General features: G+C 44.4%; 1 protein-coding gene across 2 annotated transcripts in view; it reads left to right on the top strand.

Annotated features, from left to right (window-relative positions):
• The window catches only part of SMG6 (SMG6 nonsense mediated mRNA decay factor), a 444365-nt gene that overhangs the window by 262663 nt on the left and 162541 nt on the right, over window positions 1-19161 (top strand). For both annotated transcript variants that reach the window (XM_068270085.1, XM_068270086.1), the window contains one exon: window positions 320-521. In XM_068270085.1, the coding sequence (XP_068126186.1) occupies window positions 320-521 (202 nt within the window). The remainder of the gene's footprint in view (window positions 1-319; window positions 522-19161) is intronic.

Here is a 19161-nt window from a genome sequence, read left to right as displayed (position 1 = left end):
AGCAGGATTTATATTTAGCAGAGATTCAGTCTGTGCTATACTGGAAGCAAAGTGTAGAGGTGCAGTTGTAAGGGGGGGTGGGGGGGGAGGAAGCTGTCATTGTTAGCCTACTACATAAATGCCTATATTTGGGCAGTAATACTTACTAATCCCAAACCTTCAACAAGTATGCAGATCAGGTGTATTGACACTTCCACTCTGTATACTGGTACTAGATGATGGTAGCAATGGTAGCTTTTATTGTTCCCTCAATCACTTCACCCTTGTAAGGACCATAGTGTCTCCTGATTTCTAACATCCATGTTTTCCTCTTTCACAGGCCAGCATTAGATGTATGGAGCACTCTGGCAGAGTTTTGTAACACGCTGACCTGGGTTAACCAGTCAGAGGTGCCTCTTTATAAGGACCCCGATGATGACCTTTCACTCCTGATCCTTGAAGAAGACAGGCTGCTCTCTGGTTTTGTTCCCCTCCTTGCTGCACCTCAAGATCCGTGTTTTGTGGAGAAAACTTCTGACAAGGTCAGTGCAAGGAGTGTAGAACACTTTTTACCTTTTATATAGTGCTGACAAAGTTCAAGCCAATCCCTTTCACAATCATAGACAAAATGTGGACATGCATTTTGTGGGCCGATCGACCCTCTAATTTGATCATGTTACCTGTGCTGCAACATGTCTGCCTGATCAAAGATTTATGGTTTTATTGGTTTGTGGGCCGAAATGGGTTAAATAAATTGTTCTGACATGCTGGAAAATCGGCATGACGTGGGTGGATGGCCGTAACGGCGTGCTATATTGCGATTACCAACTATGTGACGGAACCCACTGCTGCTGTTCCACTCCCCCCCCCCAGTGTAAAATATTATCTTCAAACACCTGACCCCCAACACACACACACACACACACACACACACATTCTTAAGGCCTGTGTGCAGTGTATTATGTAATTCTCACCTGTCCCGCTAGCGTGACTCCCATCTCCTCCTCCATCAACCCTGTGTGGTGCCAGGTGTGTGATGTCATGGTGGACACGGAGGTGATGGTGGATGAGGCCAGGAGTCGCAGGACAGATATCAGAGGGGGCATTTTACATTGGGGGGGCTGCCAAGCAGGCAGCGGAGGGGGTGATATCGGGTTTCATGCTGAAATCTATCGGGAACTGGTGTAGGGTGTATGGGCAGTCTCTCTGATCATGAGACAGATCTCTCCCTGATCAAATCTGGTCGATCTGCCCATACATTGCTAGATGTATAGGCACCCTAAGATCCTTGCCATAGTCTCAGACCAATTAGCTAGCTTACTCATGTGTTTTTGGGATGTGAAAGCAAGCCTGAATGCCTGGAGGAAACCCACACAACCATAAGGAGAACATTCAAACTCTCTATACAGATGGTGTCCTGCCGGATATTCATATCCGGCAGGCGAAAGTGCTACACCACCGCACTGCACATCATACTTTTGTCTCATTTTACACTCTTGGGTTACCCCTCCTAAATGTTTGCCTCATCTCCTCAAATCCTTGAAAGTTTGTTCAGACCAGTGATTGCTGAGAAGTCTTCAAGGGTGTTGAGGGAAAATGTTGACCTTTTCACCATTGACATGAAGCTCTATAATGTAGATTAAAAAGAGCTAGTATATTCCTTTGGGCCTTATCTAGGTTACATACATACATATGTATGATGGATGCAATGCTTACTGGCCTGCCTCGTCCTCTTGATTATGTGTATCTCTGCCTTGTGTGTCCATAGCCTGGATGAGTGTGTATGCGCTCCTGACATGCACAATGTCCCATCACTTCCTTACTTGTTTGAATAAAGCAGCTTGTATTGGCAGCGTTCTCACTTAGCTCCAAATGGTTTGCATCATGCATACCCCCCTCCCTTCTGCTCACCCTCTTCATCCACCACAGAACTCTCATCCAGGATATCTGCCAGGGCTTTTTTTTCTGTCCCTTTTTTTCTTGGAGGAAAGTGATAAATAGCTGACTAGAGAGAAGCAGAAACTGTGTGTGAACTCACAGAAAGCTTTTTTTCTACTCAGAAAAAAAAAATCCACTCATTCCCTTATGTGTCGCGGCTGCCTGAGTCTACTGCTTCACTGCTGTGTTCAGGATTACTGGGTCGGCTGGAGCTGGCACACCAAAGATAAGCAAATACTGGAGAGATTTCCCACTGTGATTTCTCTCTTCAAACGCTTGCCGATAGGGCGTGTTCCACTCTTGTCATTCATTCATACCGTTCTGTTTATGCGCCCAACTCGTGTGCCCGTGCCAGGCTCATTACAAGAGCCACATGGAATTTGCACCTAAACAAGTTCATCCTTTTCGAAGTCCTATTACATTTGTGAGACGGCTGAGTTCAGGGCCAGGTTTAGTTTTAGTTACTCATGCGTTCAGTGGAACATTCTGTTATATTTATAATTTACACATTATTAAAACAAATTACATTTTTGCATAAAAAAAATGTAAAATACCCATTTACTGCATTGATGTAGTCCATGTATTAGTGGGAAGGTGTGAATGGTCTACCAATTTAAATAGGCCCTGTAATGGGTCACTGCCTCCCTATCTGGCAGTAAGTCTGTATATTGTAACGTAATATACAGTAGTAAGAAGCTTTACCACCTCTGCAATACTGGTTCAACCCTCTAACAATTCTCTATTGAGCCTCAGTGAGTGAATATTTAGCTGGACTTACGGCGGAAGAGTTAAGGTGGCCATACACGTGTCTGCCACCAGACTGACCGTCAAAAAGATCCCTCTCTGATTAATCTATTGCCTGCTCACAGACCAGTATGAAATCTATTGCAAATTGTCCCAGTGCCACCTGCCTAGCATCCAAAAAACTTGATGCTGACCATAGGGGAAGGAGTTTGAAGTGTATGTCAGTAGCATCATATGTATGACACAAGAAGGCAACTTTGCAATTCCAGCCAGCCAGGTAATAAAATGAATAATGCAAAACTGGCTTATGTGCAATAGGTAAAGTTTGTACATTGTAAATCTTGATATATTCCACACAACCTGTATTATAAAGGATAAAAAACTGAACTAGAGCTTAGTGATCAATATTGGGTGTAGAATCAAAAGAAACCCAGTCGGTTAGGTTTGGAAATTTCCATCAATCGTACAAGCATCATTTTTTCAGTTTGTAAACCGTTTGTATTCATATTTTAAAGCATTCACACACTACTTCTCACTTTGCTTTATCCTGTTTGATGAGTTTTTACAGAGTATTTTTTATCAAACAGGTGGGTTGAAAATGTGTTGACCCAGAGTCGGTTCCTATAAAATTAACTTTAATTAATGAAGTCTAACAGATGAGTCAACTGATTTGTTAGCGGCATGAGATTGACAGCAGAGCAAAGGGATTTAAATATTTTTCTGGCTTCAATTTTTTTAAAGTGTAAATTTAGCCTGCCACCCAATGGAAAAACAAAAACAATAAATCCGTAAAGTTATCAGGCTGCATACAAATGTATGCCACCGTTGAACTGGGCGCAGGGTGACCAAATGGCCATTTGGTCAGGTCTTTATTGCATGTATGTGTAACGGGAGAACAAACTTGCTGCCCATACTCACGGGCTACAATTGTCGCCGCAACCACGTGGCGCGCGCGTGTTGCGGCGACAGGTTGCCCCCGTGAGTATGAGGCGCAACACGGGCCACCTCGAACCGTCGCTCATCGCTGCTGTTGCCAGGCGATTGGCGCGGTCAATCGCCTGGCGACAGTTGCTGCGCAACTTCGCTGCAACTGTCGCTAGTCCGCGTGTGTATGCGGACTAGCGACAGCAACCAGCAGGGAATTCCCTGAGCTTCCGACAGGGGGAGGAACATCAGCGACAGCTTCCGTCGCATCAGTTGCCAGGTCCCTCCGCCGTGTGTATGCGGAGGGACCTGGCGACGAGCTGGCGACGAGCTGGCGACGAGCTGTCGCGCACACGCTCCCGTGTGCTAGCGACAGCAACAATTTGTAGCCTGTGAGTATGGGCCATTAAAGAGACTCTGTAACAAAATGTTCATCCTTATTTCTTCTATCCTATAAGTTCCTATACCTGTTCTAATGTGGTCTGTCTTACTGCAGCCTTTCCTACTTGCACAGTGGCTGTGTTATCTCTGTTATATGATCTAATCTTCTCTCCTCTGTCGGGTCTGTCGGGCTCAGGCAGTCTGGCTGTAATGTGCTGTGCTGCTTGTGATTGGATAGAAGCTATACACACCCTCTCCAGGCCCCCTGCAAGCTCTGTGTGACTCACACACTCTGCTTACTTGAGCCTATCACAAGCTTTTAGCAGCCATGTCTTTTGTTTGTAAACACTGCCTAAAACTGGTAATTATAAACCAGGTTTGCAGCAGAGAGTAGCAGAAACTGCACAGAGGGGCCCAGGAGAACATAATGAATAGAATAGTATGCTTTTTATTGTAAGAATTTTAAAGTACAGATTCTCTTTAAGACTGTTGTGCGGATTCCTCCTTTATGATACTAGTTTCGGAGAATGCCGTGCACTGAAATCACCGGTTTCCATCAGGCTACCCACTTCCAGTGTTCATTATTGCTGTATATTGGCATGTAACTTTATTTTATCTTTATTTTACCCATTGATGCTTAGCCTAGCCCAAGCAAATCATGTGGTTTTTTTTTTTATCATCAGGGTGCTGCTGTATACCGTAATGTTAATTAGGCTATAGCGGTGCAGTGGCATTGGAAAAAAAAAAAAAACACGGTCATTTGGGTGCCTTCTATAGCCAGACCTTGAATTACATGGTCAAAAAAAATAATCAGTACGGAAATATATCAGTTACATTCCCCAATATTACCCAATACAGGGAGAGCCGTCATTTGGCTTCTTTCTTCAAACAAATGAATAGCGGCTGGAACTTATTTATGCCCTCCCCCCCCCCCAAGCATTCTAGATATTATTTGTACTGGCTTTGGAACTTTAAACAAACATTCAGCAGAACTGCAGCTGATAGGACTAAAGATTTTGCCACTTATGATAAATTTCAGAATGTAAATCCGGGTAAGAAAAGATTTTACAATGGGCAAATAATAGCTGAATAATATATAGAAGAATATTGTAGTAAAAATATGCACGTTTAGTCATTGTTGTTTTCACTACAGTTCCTTTAGTTGATTAATGGCATTGAGTACGTTACTGGCAGATTGATTTAGGTGATCAAATCTGCTGGAAAGATGGAGCCATGAATAGCTACCTTAACGGACAACTGTAATGTCCTAAAAAGAAAAAAAGTTAGATACTCAGGAGGAGGGAAGATTCTGGATTGTTTAACGCTTTCCTGTTCCTCTCCTCGTTCCACTGTCTGTTCCCCCATTCCAGCCTTCAGCTTCAATGTCGAAGAGACTTTCAGGTCTCCTTGGAAAGCCATGGAAGTACTTGGGTCTCCGGGGTGGCTCCTGACTGCATGAGTGTGGACTTGTTTTCGGAAGTACTCATAGACCCAAAGATGCACCTGTCGGGAGATTTGAATGGGGGCCCGGCAGTAAAACAAGGAGACGCAGAAAGGAACTGGAAGGCTCAGTGATTCAGAGCCTTCTTTCCTCTTATGTGAGGACAGGTAGTCCCCGACTTTCGAACGACCCACCGATAAGAACGGCATGGATTCTGTGTTTCCATGGGAACAAGTCAAACATATTTTTTTCAAATTAGACTTGTAGTTTCTGAGAAAATCGATTTAAAAAAAAAAAATCTAAGAGAAAATGGCTTTTAAACTTGTATAAACAGAGGGCAGAGGTGACACATAGTGGGACACTGGAGGCACAGAAGAGGTGCAGGGGACAGAGATGGCACAATGTTCCGACTTAAGAACAGATTCAGGTTAAGAACGAACCTACAGTCCCTATCTCGTTCGTTAACTGGGGACTACCTGTATCTAACTTTTTTTCGTTCAAGAATGTTAGTTACAATACAAGTTTTATTATTTTTCTATTCTTGGTCCAATGAAATCAGTTGTTCTCTAAGGTGATTATATAACCCCCCCCCCCCCCCCCCCCCCTCATTTATCCTGTACTCTGAAGTGTTCTCAGATATACCTGAATTCACTAGTTTTGGATACAGTTAGTCCAGGTGTTTTATACCAACATCGATGTGTTGCTGGTAGTCTCACCTCAGTCTTAAATGGCAGAATATGTAATATAGGTTCCTCTGTGCTATGTGTCACATACAGTATCACGGTTTACGGTAAAATATTCTTAAACATTAATACTTAAAGAGGAACGCCAGTGAAAATAATGTAATGAACAAAAGTGCTTAATTTTTACAATAATTATGTATAAATGATTTAGTCAGTGTTTGCTCAGTGTAATTTACATTCTGACATTTATCACTGTTGACTACATTCTGACATTTATTAATCTGTTATTTCCCACAATGCAACAAGGCTCCCACAGTGTGATGTCAGAACCATGGTCCTTACATCACACTGTGGGCGGGGTTTCACCACAATATCAGCCATACAGGGCCGCTTGATGATCCGTTTGTGAAAAAGAAAAGATTTCTCATGTGAAAGGGGGTATCCGCTACTGATTGGGTTGAAGTTCAATTCTTGGTTACAGTTTCTCTTTAAAGGGAACCAGCCCCATACGCACGGATCGCTCCCACGCCGCACTCCTCCGCTGCCTGGATCAGCCGCCACCGGGTCCCGTCATTGCCGCGAGTCGGCTGGCGGACGCGGCCAATTGTCCGCATCACAGGGTGCTCTCCCCATACAGATACGCATGTGGCTGTTAACTGCGCAGCCGCATGCGTACATGTATGGAGGGAGCCCCTGTGATGCGGACAATTGGCCGCGTCCGCCGGAAGTGACTGGTCCGATACCGGCGGATCCAGGAAGCTGAGGACGGCGGCGTGGGAGCGATTCAGGCTTATGGGGCTGGAAGAAGCCCCAGGTATGTATAAAATCTTTTTCTTTTTTCACCCCCCCGTTCCTCTCTGGTTCCCTTTAAGGGACCACTCCAGCTAAAAAAGTAAGCAGTTAAATCTGACAGAAGCAAAAGCCTTTCCTGAACAGCAGTTGCGAAGTCTAACTTCCAAAATAGTGTGGAAGTGAGTAGGGAGGCTGGCTGGTATCTTAATAATTTGGAAGTTAAAGAGGAACTCCAGTGAAAATAATGTAATAAAAAAAGTGCTTAATTTTTACAATAATTATGTGTAAATGATTTAGTCAGTGTTTGCCCATTGTAAAATCTTTTAAATCCCTGATTTACATTCTGACATTTATTACATGATGACATTTTTACTGTTGGCAGATGATTAGCTGCTGCATGCTTTTTTGACAGTTGGAAACAGCTGTAAACAGCTATTTCCCACAATGCAGCAAGGTTCACAGACAGGAAACTGCCAGGAGTACCACGGTCCTCAGAGTTTCTTGTGGGAGGGATTTCACCACAATATCAGGCCCGTGCACACCAAAACCTGCTAGCAGATCCGCAAAATGCTAGCAGATTTTTAAACGCTTTTTTTTATTTTTATGAGGCGTTTTGCGGATTGCTGCTGCGGATTTCAGTGTAGCATATTTCATATATTGCTACAGTAAAGCGGTTACTGAACAGCTTCTGTAACAAAACCACCTGGCAAACCGCTCTGATCTGCCGTTTTTCAGAGCGGTTTGCGTTTTTTATATACTTAACATCGAGGCAGAAACGCCTCCGCAATCCAAAAAATGTCTCACCCCGGGAGGATTCGTTTCTGCAAAATGCCTCCAGCTCTGGTGTGCACACCCCCATTGAAATGCATTACCCTAGCGTATCCGCTGCAGAAACGCTCAAAAAGCCGCTTGGTGTGCCCCAGCCCTCAGTCCCTGATGGTCTGTTTGTGAAAAGGTTTCTCATGTAAAAGGGTATCCGCTACTGATTGGGATAAAGTTCAATTCTTGGTCAGAGTTTCTCTTTAAAATGCCATTCAGGAAATGCTTTTAAGAACAAAAAAAAAACCTTGAGAATCCACATGAGGAGATGGACTAGTCCAAAACCTGTCGGTTCTGTCAGATTTTAACTGCTTCCTTTTTTTTTGTTTTTTTGCTGGAGTGGTCCTTTAATAACTACAGTTTGTGCAACTGTTCTTGAGGTGAAGAGACAAGATTGGTGGTTTAGAATAAGTTACCACTCAGTCCAGTAAGGTGTGTCTTTCATGGTAAATAAAAATTAGAAGAACAGCTCTTGCTTAATCCAGCGGGAAAATAACAGATGTTTTCCTGTATGACATCGTCCCATAAAAAGACACAGCTTCACCTCTCACTTTTTACGTGTTAATTCAAAACTCATGGGTTTTTCTAGGTAATCCTATCGCTGCTGTAATGGACAAGCTAATGCCAATGCTGACCTTTGGACAAATAATCCCATTTCTGTAGCTGCGGCGGAGCAGAAGTCAGTCCTGGAGATGAACTACTTCTCTTCCGCACTGCGCTGCAGAGTAATTACGCTTATGGGCAAAATGCTTGCTCGTTAAAGTCAATATTGTGTTTTTTAAAAAAAAGAAAAAAACTTGAGCTGCAGAAGGATCTCCCCGAGGCAGCGTCTGACCGAGCAAACCGCTCAACTGTTGCTGCGATCTGTTTCTTTCATTTTCAACTTTTCTTGGCTGCAGAGCGAGATTAAGGGGAATACTCTTTCCCCAGATAACCATCCGTTCAGGACTGGGAGCGCGTGGATTAAAACCAGACGTCGTGTGATTAATACCTCAGCTTATGGGGTGAGACACTACTTCCTAAAAGCAAAAGGAGGAGAAAATGGGGGGGGGGGGGGGGGGAGGGAGAAAGCCTCAGGGCAGCAATCGCATTAGTTGCCTACTAGCTTAGTGGTGTTCTATACACTATATGCTGATTACTGTGCAGTGCTAGCAGTGCTTCCACCCTTCCTGCCTGAGCATCAATAGAGGCCATTAGTGCTGCTCTACACACTGTGTGCTGATTACAATGCAGTGCTTCCATCCTTCCTGCCTGAGCATCGGAAAAGGACATTAGTGCTGTTGTACACACTGTAAGCTGATTACAGTGCAGTGCAAGCTGTGCTTCCACTCTTCCTGCCTGAGCGTGGGAAGAGGCCATTAGTGCTGCTCTACACACTGTATGCTGAGTGCAGTGCAGTGCTAGCTGTGCTTCCACTTTCCTGCCTGAGCATTGAAGGAGGCCATTAATGCTGCTCTACACACACTGTATGCTGAGTGCAGTGCTAGCAGTGCTTCCACTGTCCTGCCTGAGCATTTGAAGAGGCCATTAATGCTGTTCTACACACTGTATGCTGATTGCAGTGCAGTGCTAGCTGTGCTTCCACTTTCCTGCCTGAGCATTGGAAGTGACCATTAGTGCTGCTCTAAACACTGTATACTGATTTCACTGCAAGCTGAGCTTCCACCCTTCCTGCCTGATCACCGGAAGAGGCCATTATTGCTGCACTACACACTGCATGCTGATTACAGTGCAGTGCACGCTGTGCTTCCACCCTTCCGGCCTGAGCATTGGAAGAGGTTGTTAATGTATGGCACTTGTACCAACAGCCACACCTGCTGCACCATTTCACATATGCTTCACAATGTGCAGCTGCCTGTTAAGGTGGAAATAGCCGAACCCGATTGTATCCGCTCTACTATTCAGGCGCAAGGCACTCGCGCCTGCGTAGTATAGCGTATCCGATCGGGTTCGGCTATTTCCGCCTTAACCCGAACCAAAAGCCGCTAGTGCGCCTGAGCAGGATCGCGGTAGGTAAATATTTACCTCATCACACTTCAGAAGTCCTCCGCTGCCTCTATCGCCGCTACTGGGTCCCGTCGCGGGCAGTTGGACGCATCCACAGGGGCTCCCTCCATCTCACCGGCGCCAGCTTTACGCATGCGCCTGCGCAGTTCGGAGGGAGCGCACTGCGTTTGCGTCGACTGGCCGAAATGACTGGAACCGTTACCGGCGAACAGAGGCAGCGGAGAAAGGCGGCGTGGGAGCGATCCAGGCTGATGGGGCTGGAAAAAGCCCCAGGGATGTATAAATCTGTTGTTTTCTTCCTCTCTGGATCCCAAAACGCAATCGCTTCAAAATTGCTTTCCCGAACAGTGAAAAATCGCTTTGCAAAACACTCGTGATTTTGCTAGAATTTTGCAATTCCCAGTGTGAATGTTGGAACTTTTTTTAGCTGCAGACTACTGGAAGGGACTGATTTGTGTACAGGAGATAAGCTGGGTTTTGGAATCTGTCACCCATATTTAAGAAAAGTGACCTCTAGTGGCAGGTTTGAGACATCTCTTGAAAAAGGTACCTTCTGGTAGGGGATAAAAAGAATTTTCACATTGATGTGTCTTCATTTAATGTCCTTTTTTACGTATAAGTACCAGGGGCATTTCTAGGGTCCTTGGAGATCGGGGGCACCTGTGGGCACCAGGTGGGGAGGTATATGCGGCGCGGCAAGAAATGGGCGTGGCCATGAGGTGAGTGGGTGTGGCCATGGGTGGGGCCAAATGTACATGAACTTAGCAGCGGTGTAAGCTACAGCTAACGGGCCTGCCCATCGAAATATTGGATGGAGCCCCCTGTCCTTAATTTAGATAATTTACAATCAGTATAGGCATAGATCAAAGATGTATACGCACATACAATTTTGATTGGTCAATCACTGACCAATTTTACCACCCCCGTGCAGTAAGTGGGCCAACAGAGAATGAATTTGATGAACAGAGCTAAAATTGGCTAATCAAAATTGTAAGTGTGTACCAGGCTTTACAGCTAATACTGTACATACTGAAAGTAGCAGGGATCAGCATACAATATAGCTGGTTTACAATCAGTAAAGGCACAGAGTAACACCTTACACTGTACACACTGGCAGTAGATCAGCACACAGTGCCGGCACTAGAGAACAGCGTATACTGTACATACTGTAGGCAGCAGAATTCAGCACACTGCAGCTAGCGTGCCAAAAATATGAGGATCACGTTGTGCGGCGCGCTTAGCGAAAAATGGGTGGGCCATGGACCAGAAAAAATGTATTTTCAATTTTTTAAAACCTCCCAGTTTTATTTTCTGTTTTAAAAAGCTAAAAAAGTAGGTTTAATGCTATTGTCTCATATGATAAGGATTCAGCTTTTCCCATAGTCTCGCAGTTAGCAATCATGAGGCCCCCAACAAGACAAATTCAGCAATCGTGAGGCCCCCCCCCCTTACTTCGCAGCCAGCAGACCTTGATCAGCGCCGCGGGGGGCCCGACCAGATAGATCGGGCGCCGGACGCACCACGCTGTATATGCGGAAGTGATTTCACTTCCGCATATCAGCGGTGTATGCTAGGTCCTAGCGCCCGCTGTATCTGGTCACCCGCTGATCGAGGTCTGAAGCTCTGGCCGCGGGGACAGCCGGGGGGGGGGGGGGGCAGCGGCGGACAGGAGGGGACAGCGGGCAGTGCCGGGCACCCCTGGGGAAGAGATTGGGGGCACCCCAGGACAGATTGGGGGCACATTCCCCCCCCCCCCAAAAATAGGGCTAGCGACGCCCCTGATAAGTACACTCAGGGCCCGTTTCCACTATAGTAATGCATTTAGCGTGTGAAAATTTGCATGCACATTTTCACACAGAAAGGAAGACCAATGTGAGAATTTTGTGCAAATTTTAGCATTCTCCCAGCATATATGACAACTTCCACTTGTCTTTCTTTCTGTAACGGTGTGCAAACTTTTTGCACTTCATGTGCAGAGCCAATCAGAAACAATCATTATACACTATTCGGACTAGTGCAGCATGCAAAAAATACAGCAGGCCGTCAGTTTGTTCTCTGCAGTAGAATGCAAATGAAAATTACCATTTAATAGAAATGAGCCCAAAGACTTGCATTATTATGTGAATTTCCGATACATGAAAATTCACATGTGGTGGAAACGAGCCTCTACACTTTGAAGACAAGCTTGTAAATATGTTTCTTTTATATATAACCTATCTTGTAAATTATTCTACAGATTTTGATGTGTTTATTGGGCCTGTATGGATGCAGATATAACAAATGGACTTCACATGACACCAAACCATTGTAAACATTTCTCATGGGCTTAATTACCGTAGCTACTTCAGGTGAAGAAAGTTAAAAAAAGGGTATATATATGTAAAAAATGTCCTGACTTTTATCAGATATAAGATAGATTTGTATTTAGTTTCTCTAGTGAGTGGGTCCATAAAGGTATACGTAGTTGGTAAAATGCTCTCTATACAATATTAATAGACTTCATATTGTCACTGGATTCTAACAGCTGCGGGCTCAGCAGACAAAATGGCCGTCTTCTATGTGGCTGATGGGTGTTCATAAATCTCAGTTGACATGAAAGGGCATAATTCAAACACTCTAGCTTTTAGTTTGCCAAACAGGTTATGTGAAATCGAAGACTCAATACTGGTATGCAGCCCTGAAATGAAATATTAAGGGAATTAGTACATTTTGATGTGCGGTTCCTTTATCATACCCACTCTTCCCTGAGGAAATTAGGACCTGTCTCTGCAGGTGTGAGGCCGCTTGAAGCCAGAGGAGCCCAACAGAATGCTTGAGGAGAAAGCAGCAGATGACAGCAGAGGAGCGTTAGTGGAATGTGGAGTAGGCCCGAGAGCATAGCACTCGCAGCCTCACAGAACGTCCCTAACAGCAGCCGGCTGGGGCTCGCCTCATGCATCCATCAGACCCAGCACCATAGATTCTTCTTCAGCGTTCTTACTGGAACAAGTTCCAACAGAGACCACTCTGCGCCTCCCTATTCTCCTGTATTTAACCTGCCACAATCAGCAGCTATGGGAGTCTCTCCTCTCACCTTGCAAGCAAACGCTGTCCTTAGGGGTCTTCTCGCAAACATTGCATATGTTAATGCGGGATGCTCATTACTTTACTGTCTTTTTTTTTTTTTTTACATTTTTTTTTTATAAAAATGGGCCATGATGGAATCTGTATGATAATTATTATTTATCCAAAATAATATATCAAAAGGTCAGGCTGCAGATGTTCTGTAATTATTTTAAATGCTTGCAGACCTTATCTTTGTGCTTTCAAAATTAATTTCACTGATAGCAATGTTTTTCCCTCTGCTTATTTTGTACAAGAAGTCTTATTTTAATTTTCAGTTTGGATTTTTGGAATCTTCCTGTCCATGGTGGTGTGTGTGTGTGGGGGGGGGGGGGGGGGGGGGAGGACTCTCTTTCTAAAGAGCTGGTCCATAGAAATGTAATTCTTAAAGTGGAACTTTCTCTCTGCTCTAAAAGTTTAGCCACAGCATGATAACCTTTATGGAAAAAAATGTTTTCTTAATAAGTCTATGGAAATACTAAAAAATTCCCAAACATTTTGCTTGGTTTCACTTTTTGAGAAGGCATGAAGAGTTAAGGTGCGTACACGCGCACTACGGCTGCCAACGACGGGTCCTTAAGACCCTCCCGCTGGGCGGACGTTCAGCCAACAGTAGCGCGTATGTACGCGCTGTCGGCGGACTGATAATGCGGTTTCTGAAAACAGCCTTATCAGTCCACCGACAGCGCGTACATACGCGCTACTGTTGGCTGAACGTCCACCCAGCGGGAGGGTCTGAAGGACCCGTCGTTGGTGGCCGTAGTGCGTGTGTATGCAACTTTTAGCAACAGTGTTTGCTATATGTTGACCTGCCTCCTCAGAGCTATCCTGCAGTCTATTTACAGTTGCTGATAAAAGCTAGTTAGTTAAGCGTGGATCTTTTTAGGGAATTTTGTAAAGCTAATATATTTGTTACAAAGTAACGAGCTCTATTTCAGGCTCCTATTTTTTCAATGCTTGGTAGTAGATTAGCATGAATTAGTCCTACACCATTTTTTTCTAAATTGAATGGCTGTACTTTTTGCAATAAATATATTGAAAGTGCCTGTGTAGCTGGTTCTGTATATATCCAGTTCCCGTAGTTTGCCATCTAAACTCCTCCTCCTATCCCATAATCACCCACGCATGAGATAGTCATGGAAGCGCTAGGAGGTGAAACCAGCTAGTTGTTCTCTATAAGCATAGAACACCTGACCCAGCCCAGTGCGTAAAGAATAAAAAAAAAAACATTTATCTCTTACATGCCCTGCCTAGTTTCTTTATAAAAGCAGGGAGGAACTTTGCTGACCGCAAAAAGTTAAGAGTACACACATTCAATATTGATTGGCCAGTCAGTGACCAATTTTACCACCTCCATGTAGTATGAGAGTTTGCCTACACAATCTGTCCATTATATTCCAAACCTGTTTGCACTTATACTGTCAATGTAACTATCAATGTACTACGTTGAGGCGGTAAAATTGGCCAATCAAAATTGAAGGTGTGCACCAAGCTTTAAACTCAGAAGTGGGAAAAGTTGGTCTGGGTCATGTGATCTGCTCTGTCCAGGTGGAGCAGCTCCCGCCCTCCTGCTAGGAAGGAACTATAGGACCCAGCCATTCAGGTAATTTCAGTATTTTTATTGCAAAACGGACATACGTGAAATGTATAACATCCCTTGTGTGTTACTGATTGAAAAGTGACTGTCACATTAATTTAAACATTTGGGATGCTAAACTAGGGATTTAACCAGAAGGCACCAACATTTGCAATACAAAGAGAACACCAAGGGCCTAATTTTATTCTTTATTATTTACAGAATAAAGCGCCGACATCTTCAGCAGCCCTGTACAGAGTATATGATCTTGTCACTTAGCTGTCCCTCAGAAGGCCTCACAATCTAATCCCTACCATAGTCTTATGTCTATGTACTGTATGTATCGTAATCTGTATGTTTTTTGTGTATGTTTGTATTTTCCCACACATAGTTAATACAAGTGCGTTATGACGCAAAGCATAATTTTAACTCACTGCTGCACAATTTTTTTCATGTGCCCTCCTTTTATAAGGACATTGACTATACTGTAGGCCTCATTCGCACTCTGCACATTACATTTTTCATAACACAAGGCAAACCCACCATGCATAGATAGATGGATAAATAGAGGGAGAGGGGGGAGCATTTTCTCGAGTAACTTTAAAAAAAAGATGTACCATCGCTTGCAATCAGCTTATTGCCAGCCTAGTTGGCACAGAGTGAATGGCAGTGCTTTTTCCATTGGCATGGAGTTGTTGTTTTTCGAGGAACACTGTATTTAGGTCTGTTTTGATAGCAGAGAAATGGAGGAGGAAAGCTCACCACATGTACAGGTAATCCCCTGCCTTGGGGGATGACAGAAGCAGTGTGAGTGACAGCTTCCCTTATTAATGTCCGCTGTAGCTGGTACGCTGCCAGTTTGTATTGGCTGCCTTCCAGTGTACAGTCGCTCCTCAGCCAGGTGTGAAGCGTCTCTGCCTCTTCATGCTGGGAGCCTCCAGGGTTGCCCTCAGCAATCACCAAGGATGCTGCTTTGAAGGTGGAGCCGTCTGCTTAGCTATGTCCCATCCTAGTGAATGTATGAGAAGCTCTGTTTTAGAGATAACAGCTTGTTCAAGAAATACATGAATGTGCCCCCTATGTGCGCCTGTTTTTACTTTACGTTGAATGTTTTAAAGGGCATCGCACTTTCATCCCTGTATGTGGTCATTCTTTCATCATTCCAGGATCCCGTGTGTTCCCTGCCCTTCCCATGCATTCCCTCCTGTGTCATTTGTTAGTGTTAGGATTCAGCGTTGGCTCTTAGGTCAGCTCTTCTTACGCTGGCAGAACCCTTTCTTCGTCTGTAAGTAGACCACAAACAAGCAGCCTGCCAACAGCAGGCCGCCTTCTCAGCACCCTCATTACCGGCCCAGACTCAAAGGCATCACTCCTTTATTAAGCAGGGAAACTTTAGAGAGCTGACTTTGAAGCCTGCTGATTAAACATTTTAGAATGAAGCTGTTTAGTCAGCTCCAGTAACCGTATTCCTGGTCTCCCCTGGTCTCGTGTCACTTTGCAGCCAATGCAAACCCTTTCTGCTCCATGCTGGGTCCGGTCTTTTGCCAGCGAGCTGTTAGTTTTTCTCCTTTCTGACATTTGTTTGGGCTTTCCCTGAGAATTGGTGCACCTACTTGCCTCATTTAGTTCTTTTTAGACGCCCTTTTTTGCTTACTTTGTGCTCAGGAATCATTTGTCTTTGATTGTGTTCATTTTTATTCTGAATTATGCTGGAAATTGATCCGAACACCGCCATACTTCAAAGTTGTTATAACGGGCCTCGCCAGCCAGCATCGTGGTGACCAGGCCTTAAATCTTGTCACTTCCTATACAGTGAGCCAGTATGGATTCAGTTAGGAGTCCTTGGGCAAGACTCCCTAGCACTGTTACTGACTACTGAGCACACCCTAGTGGCTGCAGGTCTCAGCCTCTTTTTTGGAATTATTATTTTTTAATGTATTTGTTTATATAAACATTGATAATAGGTGACCAGGCCTTAAAGCTTGTCACTTCCTATACAGTAAGCCAGTATGGATTCAGTCAGGAGTCCTTGGGAAAGACTCCCTAGCACTGTTACTGACTACTGAGCACACCCTAGTGGCTGCAGGTCTCAGCTGCTTTGTTGGAATTATTTTCCCGGATCGTCACTCGGACAGCACCCCTGGATGAGACTTGTCTCCCTCAGGGGTGCTGTCCTCCTGACTACCGGAAAAGACGTTACCGTAAGTAAAGTTGTCTTTTTTTTTTTTTTAAATGTATTTGTTAAACAAAAATCTAATTATTACTACTTCTTTAAAGGGCGAGAACATAAGCTATTGATGCCCATCTGCAGACCACCTGATAATGGATCAGGTCATTTGGGCACTTGCACCAGCGGGCATCTATTCGATGCCAATGCAATGTAATCCAGTGCCGTGTGGGTGAGCTGGGCACATTGTGTGCCCAGTACTAGCTGGCCGATTGGCTGTTAGTAGCTGATCAACTACTATATCACGTACCATAGGATGTAGCTAGTAGCAGATGATGGGCTAGTGCTTTCTATATGCAGTCGACTAGCAGCGTTGTGGATGCTGAGGATTAGTGTTGGGCATTTGGTGGGAGAGTTAGTAGTGCTAGGAGGGAGTGTTAGTGGGCGAATAGGGGAGCAGGTAAGTCTATAGTAAAATAGCAGTGATGTTGCACTACCGATATTTTAACTATCGGCTTCACCCGGCGTCCAATGAAATGGGCACCGCCGCTATACATACCCATCTGACAATTCCAACTGTACATTTTCAGCTTTTGAAAGACCATCAAGAAGGAATTATTTTATAAAAGGTAAAGGCTCATGGAGACATCTGCACATTGGGAACACAGTCGCCTCAGGACCTGCTGCAGCCAGCCAGCAGAATTGGTTAACATGGCCGAGACCTGAAGATAATATATTGGTTATTTGCAGCAAGGTTTTGCTAGTGGGAGTTTATCTGTGGAAGGGTGTTTTTTTCCACATTAAATTTCTCACTGGCCTCTCAAAAGTTGTGGCAACTTTAGATATGATGTTTGGCCTGCTATAATAGTATTTTTTTTTTGGCCAGCCATGTGCTGCCTATGTGGACACTGCTGTACCTTCTACTCATTCGCAACTGAGGAACTGTTCAGTTTGGATGGGTTGTATTTGCAGAGCATCTGAGGTATGTTGTGGCATCTCCAGAAGGGAATGTAGAGACTCCATTTACCTTTCTGTTGCCACCGTATTGCTGAAACAGCCACTTGCCCCTGTTCCACTAGTCATTAATCTGCCGTATCTATAGCTCATTGTGTAGCTGGTAGACTAGCTATCAGTACACTGTTGTTACATTTGGGTGATGTAATACAGATCTGCCAGTGCGTGGCCAGATCTTTTTCTGAATGTTGCATGTGTTTAGATGGATTGGAAATCTAGTTGGTTTTCACACACTCTGCTTTTTCTCCTGAGATCAACAAAATCATCCTTAGTATTTTCCCTTAAAGGGGGTTGTAACATCCAAAAATAAAACATTGCCAAAAAATACTATAGTTCCACAAAAATATATGTAAACTTTTTTTTTTCTTCTCGAAAGTAGTTCCCTAGGTGTCCCCCATTTTTTTCCTTTTAAACTGGTCTGGGTGCCTTTGCCTAACTACAGGAACTGTGCAGTGGCAGCGGGATTGTGCAGTAACAAGCTCATCTCCGTAGCTTGCAGAAAGCTTCCTATTTCGGATAAGAGAAGGACACTAGGACCAGAAGTTCATTTAATCCCCCCCCTTTCTCCCTTTGAAGAGTTTACACAGTGATGTAAGACTGTTGTCTGGTTGATGTCTGCTGTGGGAGGGACAGTTAGTGGTAATAGGGAAGTCAAATTAACATTGAGCTGGGTTGAAAAAAAGGAAAGCGGAAGTGATGTCACTTTTGGCATCATAGAGGAACGGTAAAAATGGAAAAACTAGCAGAAATGTATGTATTTTTTTCCATATCAATTTTTTTTTCTAAATTTGACAGTAAACTCTAAGGCTGCTATCACAGTGGGACGTTACAGGCGCAGGTTAGAGCAGCCTGTACCGCAGCCCAACTCACAGTAATGAAAAATCAATGGGCTGTTCACAGTGCCCAAGTTGCGTTACATTGTAAGCTTCCTATGTTCTATGAAAGTGCAGCCTGCTGTGCGTTATATGCGGGTTTAGCCGCGTTAGGCCTCTTGCACACTGCAAGCGATTCCGATTCCGCTTTTTAATCAGTTTTTACTTCCGATTCCAATTTGCAGTTTGCTCCCTGCACACTGCAAATCGGAATCTGAATCGGATGTAAAAACAGATTAAAAAGCGGAATCTGAATCGGAATCGCTTGCAGTGTGCAAGAGGCCTCAGACTGTTTGCACATGCTCAGTAATGTTGATTTATTGTTTTTTGTGAGGAGGAGGGGAGAGTCCGCTATTTCGGAGCAGTGCTTTTCAGCGCTGCTAGATTTGGGCGCAGCCAGCGCCGCCATAGACTATAATAGGAATCAGTCTATAGCGGCGCTCAGTGAGTAACGTCGGCTCCGTCAGAAGACGGAGCCGGAGTTGCTTAAAAAACACAATACTTCGAATTATTTCATTCCCCACTATCCATGGTGGCCTGGAGGGGGAATAGTAATTAAAACGGCCCGGACTTGTGCAGAAGGAGGATCAGCCATATACCGCTGTATCCTGCGCCCAAGTCTACCGGTGCCGATTTCAAATGTACTCCGCTATTTTGCCTAGCCACATGGCTAATTAATATTCTCTGCACTGCAATGCTGGTTCTCTTCCTGCTAGCAATGA

Source organism: Hyperolius riggenbachi, chromosome 2 (genome assembly GCF_040937935.1).
Source record: "Hyperolius riggenbachi isolate aHypRig1 chromosome 2, aHypRig1.pri, whole genome shotgun sequence".
Taxonomy (NCBI): Eukaryota; Metazoa; Chordata; class Amphibia; order Anura; family Hyperoliidae; genus Hyperolius; species Hyperolius riggenbachi.
Note: the sequence above shows the minus strand (reverse complement) of the source record. Positions and strands in the feature narration are given on the sequence as shown.